Source organism: Panicum hallii, chromosome 9, assembly GCF_002211085.1.
Source record: "Panicum hallii strain FIL2 chromosome 9, PHallii_v3.1, whole genome shotgun sequence".
Classification (NCBI taxonomy): Eukaryota; Viridiplantae; Streptophyta; class Magnoliopsida; order Poales; family Poaceae; genus Panicum; species Panicum hallii.
In genome coordinates, this window is record NC_038050.1 from 48889738 (window position 1) to 48900503 (window position 10766).

Consider the following 10766-nt stretch of genomic DNA (forward strand, 5'->3'; position numbering starts at 1 on the left):
TCCTCCATTCAGCAGCACTATCAATATCCACATACCACACTGAAAAGAGTTTGACTAGGACCCCAGATTATCTTACTGCTCATATCAGTCATAAAATTCTCAAAATTATAGCCGCTGTTCAAGTCAATCCACAAATCATGCCACTGCTCTTTCATGTCTAACAAATCATATTCCAGATTTGCCTTAAATTTTTCGCTCTTAGCAACTAGTCTAAAGGCATTGCCAGGATCAATCCTGGCACAATCATGAACATAAAAAAATATGTAGTTAAAAATCACCACAAAACCTTAGCAACTATACTACACATACGTAGCACCAGCATACAGGGATGAACAACAAACTTACCAAGAAGGACAACCACTAGGTTCCATCCTTGAGCGCTCCAACCACCAATCCTACCAACCTCTCCTACCCCCATTCAAAACAAAACTAATTTAGATCCAGATTCTAGCCGAGCAGATCTCTCCATACTCCAAGAACGAAATGAAGGAAGGAAGGTACAAATCTTATCTTAGCTGCTCAGACTCAGATGCAGGTGGATGCACCGTCGGGCATCCGCCACCGACGTGGCCGAGGACATCTAGAGTTCCATAGAGCTCGGGGGAGGGAGGGGTCAACACGGCGGTGAGGAAGGGAGTAACTGGGAGAGGGGTCGGATGTTGGCGGGGGTAAAAGGATAAGGCAGGGATAAGAAGATCTTTTCACGTGCTCCTTCCATACTGGTCTGGTGACCAGACATGCCATATCGGCAAAATTGATAATTTATTAGTTTCGATTGAAGAGAGGCGGTAAAAACGTAGAAAAATAAAGATAGCAAATAAGTAGATGGCATCCATGGCAAATAATAAAATATCCCCGCCGCCGTGCTTCTCATCTTCTTCCGCGGCGGCATGCTAACCCAGCAACAGTTCCATCTACAGTCGGCGCCGCTGACGGCTGGACGAGGCCGCCTCCCCACATCTTCTTCCGCAGCGGCGTGTTCCCCCAGCAGCGGCTCCATCTATAGTCGCCACCACCGCTGGACGAGGCCACCTCCCCCAGGAACTTGCGAAATCCCATTGCGACTTTTCTTGGCCTGTTTATTTATTTGGTAGTGTCCTCTGGAATTCAGATTCCCTGCTGGAGCTTATTGTTTTCTCCATCCATAAATCAACTCTAGTTCATTCAGTATTCCAAAATCAGTTTAACCCGGTCGACAGAACTGAAACCGAATTACCCAACTCCGTAGATAACTAATTTTGGTAAAAAATGAAATGGATGCTTAATTGCTTATAGAGAGGATTTAGAACGAGAAGCAGAGTCTGCACATCTGAATGTCGATGCTTGAAGTTCAGGTGGAGTTTAGTCAGGTCCACCATGAGTCTATCAGTGTAGGCCAAGTTGTCATTTCCACTTTCAGCTTCCATAGCCTTGGCCATGAATTTTTAGTCTATTGCCACAATGAGTATCTACTGTACTGCACTCCAGATTATGGTGTACGCATGGCATGTTGGGATCAACATTCTGTCGGCTCGTCATGGAATCAACGTTCTGCGAGCCAAGCCTCTCCCCAAAAAATTCACACCGATCCTAAACTAGGAAGATAGCCGCCTCTCTGCGGGACACTGACGCCGTCACAAGGAGAACATCGGCGCACTTAAAGCCCAATGGCTCCCTCATCATGTAACGAAGGTGAAAACAAAGAACCCACTTAATTCCCTCTTTGTTAATGGTGCTCTTCATCTAGAGCTAGTGTTGATCCTAAGCAATGCATCTAATATTTGGTAATTAGATCCACCTAGCTAGCTCTAGTTAGGATCCATAATCCTCTTGGGTAGGCAATAATCATTAGACTTGGGCGTAATTGCCTAAGATCATGTCTAGGTTATGCTTAATTACCCACTATTAAGGACAAATTGATGTTAATTAGTTTTGAATCCAATTGTATTCGGTTTAACTCAGAATAGAGTAGTCAAAAGGTACCTGCAAAAAATGAAGTACAAACTTATATGATGCAATTAATGAAGATGGCTAAAACAACTTATATTTGTGATGGGACGAAATACTTAGCTTAGAGAATGGACACAAATATATGGTAGACATGCATATGTAACACAGACCTATAATCTCCATATGACAGCTTGTGGCTATGTAATATTGTATATGAGGTATACACGCCACTACAGCACTTCATCGTTGCAGAAGAGCAATGTACGACAAAACAGTATATTAACAAGTGAAATGAGCACACAAGCATCATACTTATTACATGAAACCATATGCATGCAGCATGATGATGAGATTTCACAAGAAAGCCACACAAATCCAGATCCACTAGTACACATATACACACACAACCATTCTACTCAACCACATAGTCACATGTACCGAATAACGGGAGGGAGCGGAGGCAGTCAGTGAATCAGTTCTTCCCATGCTGACCCTTTACCACCTGCCAAATGGATGGGTACCTTGCAACACCATGGCGCCTTTTCCGTGCACCATTTCCGAGTGCCAGATCTTGATTTTCTGGTTCCTTGTGCTTATAGACAAATTTGTTTTCATTGCTATACTTCTTGAAGGCTTCATCCACCTCAGGGGCAATAACGTCACCAATTAACACGAGCTCCTTCAATCCCTGAAGCTTGTCAATGCCGGACAGGGGCAAATACTCTTTGTCACGAGTGCAAAAGTCTTGGTTGAATGACCAGACGATCTTCTCAAGCACAGGAAATTCGTGAGCGAAGCTGATCTTGGTGATTCCGGAGTTTTCGACAATAAGAACCTTGAGCTTTGGGAACTCATCGTTGCCAAAGGTGAGTTCACTATCGGCATATGTGGCGTGCCGAAGCCTGACACAGCCTAAATTTTTAAGCTTCGCGACGACCTTCAGATCGTCCTTGTCGAGCGCACCACTTAGAGTTACCTTGGCAAGGTTACTATCCTCTGGAGCCGGAACCAAAAATTTAAGAAGCTTCTCCTTTTGTGTTCTTCCTTTGATAGTCAGACTCTCAAGAGAATTTGGAGGGTTTTTCAGATCCTTTAGATCTGTGCTGTATGTTGGTATGTTAAGAGTAATGGATAGAGACCGAAGAAGGCAGATGGAGAGGTCACTAATTGTGCCGAGCAAACTCTGGAGGTGACGCTCCTTGTTGATAACCACACCGAGCTTCCTCAGCTGAGATAGACCTCCAATGTCTTTCAAATCACGATCCCTCCGTGGCTTGACATTAGACATCACCTCCAAATCTACCATTTTCTCAATGAACGAAGGAATGTCAACACTGCAGCAGTGCTTGGCCGTGCCAGTGTCAGTACTGCATGGAAGTGGATCGGTAATGTCGCCAGCCAACAGACGCTTCAGCTTTAGGAGCAGGACATGTCTTGTTGCCGATGCACGAATCTCAGTCTGCCGGATATCCAACACCTCCAGCTCGTGAAGGTTGTTGATTTCACGGGGCAGTTGGTTAACATCCGTGTTCCTTAGGCTTAGATACTTGAGCATCAGTATCTTACTGCATATGTCCCTGAGGTACTCCTTGTTGGCGAAATAATGACAACCTTCTAGATCTAGCACCTTGAGCTTGGAGAATTGTGGCAAATCATGCATGTTTTTGTTCAAGAATATCCCGATATCCTCGGACCCGCGGAGACGGACGTCGTTAAAAATTGAGAAGTGGCGAGCCAAGTGGATTGACAAGCGTGCCTCCACGATGTGCTGCTTCTTGGCGATTTTGGTGATGAATCTATGCACAATAGGATGCACCGTGCAGCTCTTGATCCTTCCAGTAGCACCAATGTCCACAGGATGGACAAACTGCCGGTTGGCGAGCGCATCAAAACATTTATCGGCTTCAGTCACTGAACTGAACCAGCTCCAATCTTCTGTGGTTATCAGCCCTTCTGCAACCCATCGTCCTACCAAGGTTGACCGCCTGATCTTGTATCCTGACTCCGCTGGATTGAAGATAGCGAGGTACAACAAGCAGGATTTGTGCTGCTTAGATAGATCATTGTAGGAGAACTTGAGCATCTTCCTGGCAATACTGCTGGGTAGTCGTTCTGGCGGCGTTGCCTGTAAGATGCTGTGCAACCTACGCAGCTCTTCAGTGCTCCTTCTGGGATTAGCTTTCATAGCCTGAACGAAGATATTCATGCAGAATTCATTTGGTCCACACTTTTCCAAGATGTTGCGAACAATCTCGAAGTGGCCTCGATGCATATGTTTGCCTGTATGCTGGCGCACAATGTCAAGGTAGCAGCCAACAAGAGACAATTCTATAAGCTCCACCTGTGGAAAGTGGAGATTATATTCTTGGGCCTGTCGAGCACCCTTTGTGGTTGTGGTGGTCATGAGTATTGCAGCACCGACAAAGCGCCCCGATGACCCCAGCAGGCTCAAAGTGTTTTTGATCGCCTCCCATCCATACTTGTGATGGGTCTTGAGGATGATCATGATCCTGTCGTCAGTTTTCAGCTGACTTTGAATCCTGTCCATGATCTTTTTGATCTTCAGCTGCTCTCTGATCTTCAACTTGATTTCATCTATCTTCTTCCTTGCGGCCTGTTGAAAAGTGGATTTCTGAATTTGATCAGCTGTCTCTCGATTGCTGTGTTCCTGCAGCTCCTGTATCATATCTTTAACCTTGCAGATCATTTCTTTGATTTCAGCCTCTACTGATGTACTGGTACTACTACTGATACCAGGACCTGTAGGGGTCCTCGGGAACACTTCCTCCAGGATGCGTTTGTAATCTTCACAGTCCAAAGGGAACTGTGAGTCTGTTCCTGCTTCTACCAACGATTTAAGCTTGCCGAGTGCTTGCTGGATGACGTTGTCGTAATGCATTGCTAATGTCCGTATGTTTACCTTTTTCCATGCTTGGTCTTGTTGTTCACCCACATCCACAGCCTCAGTAAAGGTGATGAGCAGCCAAAGGAGGTCATCTAGATCCAGGATCTTGCTCTTGATACTATCCTCCAACTGCTTCTTGTCCTTCATTATCTCCTTGTCCTGCGGCAGCTGGTTGCCAATCCTCCTGATGATCCCTTCCATCTTCTCAGCAACCTTCAGTTTCTGATCGAAGTACTCCTTGATCTCACGAAGCAACTCCTTCTTTTTGATGTAAACATGCAACTTTTGCAGCCAGCTTGGTTGTTGTATTGGCTGGCCCGTGAGTGCTTGCAGGATGTAAAAGAGGATGTCCTTGGGTCGCAGCGGCACGTGTAAGTAATCCTCCGGATGCACTTCCGGGATGTCAACCAAGATGCTCCTGCTGAAGCGGCACCGGCCCTCACATGCGATCACATCCTCAGGAACTTGAACCTCGTCCCCGACGTCGGCCACCGGCAGCTCGAAGATGATGGAGGGTATCGACATTGGCTGTGACGGTGTCTCGCTGGCCTTGATGCTCTCTTCTTCTACGAGGACACGGGCTTTGCCGAGGCTTTGAATCCAGCCGAGAAGCTTGTCTTTGAAGTAGTCTTTCACCTTGGCATTCTTGGTGATGATGCCACCGTCGGCTGCCGTTGATGCCAACAATTCGCCGCCACCATCTGCTTCTAAGTCTTTGTCGTCGTCTTCGTCTTCGTCTTCCGCTGCAGCCACCGTGTATGATGATGATGGCGCCGCCTCCGTGAGACCAGCCCGGGGATCACCCGCAGCCCCAGGCGTGGACGAATGCCCCGGGGTTGCGGCGTCGGAGACCTTGACGCCGTACCTCAACCGCCGTTCGCCGACGTCCCGCGCCCGCTCCTTGAGCTCGCGCAGCTGACCGGCGGCGTGGTGGCGCGCGACCATCTCGCGCAGCCACCAGAGGGCCCACCCCCACCAGAGGTAGCGCCGGAGGCCCCTCCTGGGGCGGTGGAAGTCAGGGTTGCGCCGGTACAGGTAGACGTCGAGGCAGTTGTTGCAGTCGTTGGCAAGGATCCGGACATGGTTCGTCCAGGTGCGGACCTGCTCGTCGTGCTCCTCCCGGCGGGTCCTGGCCAGGTGCGCCAGGAAGCTCCGCATGCTCTCCATCTCCTCCTGGATGAACAGCACGTCGCCCTGGACGCGGCCCAGCCGCCGCGCCTCATTGCGGATCACGCCCAACAGCGTGTTCACGGCGCCCGTCGCGAGCTCCGCCATTGGCGACCGGTGGATGGATGGAGCTCCCTTGCTCTCCCCCTCAGATAGTTAGATTAGCATGCTTGGGTCTCTTCCTTCCTTGGCATGTAGGTGATCCCAGGTGTTAGTCTGCGAGTAGCTTGCATGTCAATATTGTGGGAGCACGTCACTCTCAAGTCTCTTGTTAAATTCCTTGCTCTCCTTTCTTTCTTTACCTTTTTCTTTTCTCCAGCCTTCATGATGACGAATACCATGTATTTTTACGGTCCACCAAGAGGTACCACACCATATAAAAATACAACATAAATTTAACTTTTACCCAAAACGAAATACCTCAGGTACCCCAATCCGATGTCATATAATTAATTCTGGTACCTCCAATCCGATGTCATATAATTGGTACTATTCTGATTCAAAAAGAAAAATCGGTGCTACATCTAGGGACCAAATCTATGAGGAATGCAGGAGCATCATATTCCTTTGTTTCAATCTTGCCGGAAACTTCTATTCACACACAAGTTATAGGCAATTCTACCTGTGCATTTTGAATCCCTTTCGTGCCAGCCCCGTGGTTGAATCTGAGATGCCTTCCGTTTCTCAGACCATTCCCCGACCTTTGGAAGGAGATAGCATTTGATTCTTCCTTGTGTCTTTGTATTTTGATGTGGGAACTTCTATTCCATGCACAAGTCACTTGAGATCCCCCATGCACATTCTAATCCTTTTCGTGTGGTAGCTAAATTACTTCGATGACAAACACCGAATAACCTTGTTAAAGCGGGGGGACAACATTTGATTCCTCACTTCATGTGATTGCTGGCCTTTTGGTTCCTCCATTTGTTTGATATTTGGTTTTCTGGAAGGGTACATCATTTGATTTTTCATCCTCTGTTACAATTTTGCTTCGGAAATATAAATTGCACGCACAAGTCAATAGGTTCACCCCAATCATATCCCAATCATTTTTATGACAAGGACTTGAGTGACTGGTGTATTCGATTTTTCATTTGTCGCCTTTTGGTCTTTTAGAAAGAGAGCCATTTGTTCTTCAGCCTCTATTATGATTTTGCTATGGGAACTATTTCACACACAAGCCGCCACCCTATGCATATCCCAATTCATTTGATGACCCAAGTGCCCAAGTACTTAAGTGATTAATGTCTTTGATTTCTCAATCTTTTGATCTTTTAGAAAGGGAAAGCGCATCTATTCTTCATTCTATGTTACGATTTTGCTGAGGAAACTTATATTCCACGCACAAGTCATTAGGTTCACCCCATGCATGTCCCAATCCTTTTGATGACTCCAGTAATTAAATGTCTAATGTCTTTGATCTCTTGATTCTTCACCTTATGGTCTTTTAGAAAGAGAAAGCGCATTTGATTCTTTATCCTCTATTACGATTTTGCTAGGGAACTTTAATTCCACGCATAAAGTGACCAGGTTCACCCCGTGCATATATCCCAATCTTTTTAATGACTCAAGTACTTAGTGACTAATTAATGTTTGATTTCTCCAGTCCTCACCCTTTAGTCTTTTAGAAAGAGAAAGATGTTTGTTCTTCATCCTCAGTTACGATTTGCCATAGCAGCCTCCTATCCATGGACAAGTAATGTGTGATTCTACCTGTGTGCAACTAGATCTTTTGATCTTTTATTTAGAAGAAGATAGCATTTATTCTTCTTGTTACATTTTTTTGCTATACAAACTTCTGTTCCAACCACAAGTCATGAGCGGTTGTCCTAGCAACCTAACCTTTTGGTCTTCATCCTCCTGTACGATTCTGCTACAAGAACATCTGTTCCGCCGTCAAGGCATGCATGATTCTTTCAATGCGCAACTCAACCTTTTTATCTTTTAGAAGGATATATATAGCATTTGTCCTTTGCAGGGTCAGGAGGCCTCACCCTGTAAGGCTCAATACTCTTGCAAATACCATGCCAATTCTAACTCTAGTTTCAGATTACCAAAACTGGACACTCCGGTTTGCAACATTGGATAACTCGGTTTTTCCCAGTACGTGCGTGGGCACCTAGGTTTCTAAAATCGGGCACCTTGGTTTTTTATGGGTATGTCAATTTCGATCATCAACAGCTACATGAATACTTGTTTATTATTGCATCACTTACGCAGCAGGATGGGTAAAAGATGATGTTAATATCTATTTATGAAGAGAAGTAATAGAAGTTGCAAAGCAAAAGAACTCTACTTGCCATGGAACCACGAATCTTGGCTGCCATCCAATATGTTCTTAGTAGGCTACGTTTCCTTATATTCCACTTCAGTGTATTTTGACTAATTAGTAAGGTAATGAACTTCTTACTTCTGGGGTCACTTCTTGTACATTCATGACGATCAGGACCAGCATTTTCCGAAAAGACGAGAGGATTTTCCTGGATGCTGCATCACTCTTCCCTTTTTTCTTTCCTGTTATGGTGTTATGATGTTCAATGTAAGTCGGTTCTTAAAACTCTGAAATTCCAACCTTTACAGGAGGCATTAGTTTATCAGTGATATTTTGTGGCACGAGCAATTGCACATTTATTTCAACTTTGAAGAGAATGGGAGTAAATTAAGTGTAGCATTTTACTTCAGGTCTTGAGTTGCTTCTACTAATTTGATCAAATCTGGCTTCAATACTAAAGGTGACACCGTGACAGTGAGTACTCACGACAGTCTTGCAGTGAGTGGCCATGATTATATTATGTAGTCCCATTCTTATTTAAGCTCATGATGTCAATGCTTAGGACATATATGTTTTGTACTTTGTTTTACATTCTACAAATAGATTTTCCTTTGTCAGAAGCATTGAAATTGAAACAACAACAACAGCAACAAAAAAGAATGACAAGCAACTTTTAGAAGCACATGGGCTGGAGACAAAGGTTCATCGCAGCAGTTGTCAGGAAGCAGTTTTATTTGCTTCACAGATACAGTCTTGTATCACTTCCTGTATTTCTTCCATGCGTCATTAATGGCATTCTTGGTCATCTCGTTTATTTTGTTGGCCATCTCCTCTTTGTCATTGTGGGTGGTGGTAGGGTCTGTAGAGAGCAAGGTTTCCATTACCTGCGTCACGTTGATGACGATCTGAAGATAACAGCAGCAGGAATCTCACCATTTTCAGAATAGCTAGAACACTGAAGTTCAGTAATCAACATCAATCACACGAAAGAAACATTACCGATATAAGGCGGGGCTTCGGGTCATCGGGGTAGAGGTTTGTGAGCTTCTGGCAAGTAGCTTCTGCTTTCCTCCAGTTTCCCTGCAACGCATGACGAAACGAAGGAAGTGGGGAGGATGAGTGTAGTGTGTGGCTAGTAATGCAAGAAAGTTCAGTTCAAATTTCAGATCACAAACATGCATGATTTTTTTTTTCTGGAATCGAGGCTGTTTCCTCATTTTCATTGACAAGCAAGGGAAATACAAAAAACACTAGGAGCTTATCACCAGAAGGATCAATGCTTGAGTGAGCTTCAAGCCCTCGTCAGCGTTGCCGGTTTTCGAGAAATGCTCCTCCCGGCCCACCATAATCTTCTCCCTGTCCCTGGGATCCTGCATGCACACGGCACGAACAGAGGACTAGCACGGGGATTCTAACTTCTAAGCGCCTAATTACGCCATGGGTGCGTAGGCTGTGACGGATCGAGCGCGGAGCTACGTACCGTATTCCTGAGCATGTCGCTGCTGCGCATCACGACCGAGAGTTCATTATCCATGAAATCGACCAGGCGCTTCTTCATCGGCGCGCCGGCGGCGGCGTTGTTGTTGAGGACGTCGCACAGCACTAGGGCCGGCGGCGGGACGGGGCCGGCGGCGGCGCCCCTGCCGCGCGCCGCCGCCCACGACACGCCCCCGAGCGCCACCGCCAGCGCCACGCCGGCGCCCACCACCCTCAGCGCGGTCGACGACCTGGGCAGCTCCGGCGGCCCTCCTCCCTGCACCGGCGACGACGACGCCTTGGGATCCGTAGTTGCCCGCGCCCGTCCCGGCCACCGGCCAGCGCGAGCCGGCCTCATCCTCCAGCGCTGCGGTGGCACGAAGAAGCATTCGCCGCGGCGCACGGCGACGAACGGAGCCGCCGCAGCACGCGTCGCTGCAGTGACCATCGCCGGCTGAAATGGGCAGAGAGACGATGGTTCCATGCGCCAATGGGATCGACCGACCGTTCAGCTCGGCTTAGGTGTGGATCGGAGCTGCACATGTCCTCATTTATCGATCCCTGTTTCATCTCTCGCTCTCGCCATCTGGCTGCTCCGTCGTCGTCCTTTCTCGCTTTTGCTTTTATTATATCCCTAGCAGCAGGCAGCAGCTAGCCTCACCATCAGCCTTTGGTTACCTCTCAGCTTTTGCTTTTATCTTCTGCACCAGCAAGCAAGGCATCGAGGGCTCTATGCTCACCATGCCTCTTGGATGGATATGTATTTTACTTGAGATGAATTGCCAAGTGTAATTTACTTTAAGCTGGGAGCACCCACCACCACCACCACCGCGCGGTGGATAAGCACATTATCCTTCGAGCATCGTTGATATACCTCTAAACTAAAAAAAGATGAGAGTTAATGTGCTTGTTGCTCCCACCTTATTATATGGCACATATTAGTTTACTTGGATTTCTTTTTTACTTGAGTTTGGCATGATATGGTTTATATGCTGTATTTGGTATTCCATCTGTTCC

At 46.6% G+C, this 10766-nt stretch overlaps 2 protein-coding genes across 2 annotated transcripts; both read right to left on the bottom strand.

Moving 5' to 3' along the window:
• Positions 1-2191: 2191 nt before the first annotated feature.
• Positions 2192-5634, bottom strand: LOC112876742 (disease resistance protein RPM1-like). The gene has a single exon (XM_025940914.1). The coding sequence runs from the start codon at positions 5357-5359 to the stop codon at positions 2402-2404; it is 2958 nt and encodes a 985-aa protein (XP_025796699.1). The 5' UTR covers positions 5360-5634; the 3' UTR covers positions 2192-2401.
• A 3185-nt stretch (positions 5635-8819) lies between these two features.
• LOC112877502 lies at positions 8820-10253 on the bottom strand. The gene is made up of 4 exons (XM_025941819.1): positions 9754-10253; positions 9539-9643; positions 9273-9353; positions 8820-9178 (listed from the first exon to the last, which is right to left on the bottom strand). Exons 1-4 carry the CDS (start codon positions 10231-10233, stop codon positions 9032-9034), a joined length of 813 nt encoding a protein of 270 aa, XP_025797604.1. The 5' UTR covers positions 10234-10253; the 3' UTR covers positions 8820-9031.
• Positions 10254-10766: the final 513 nt, after the last annotated feature.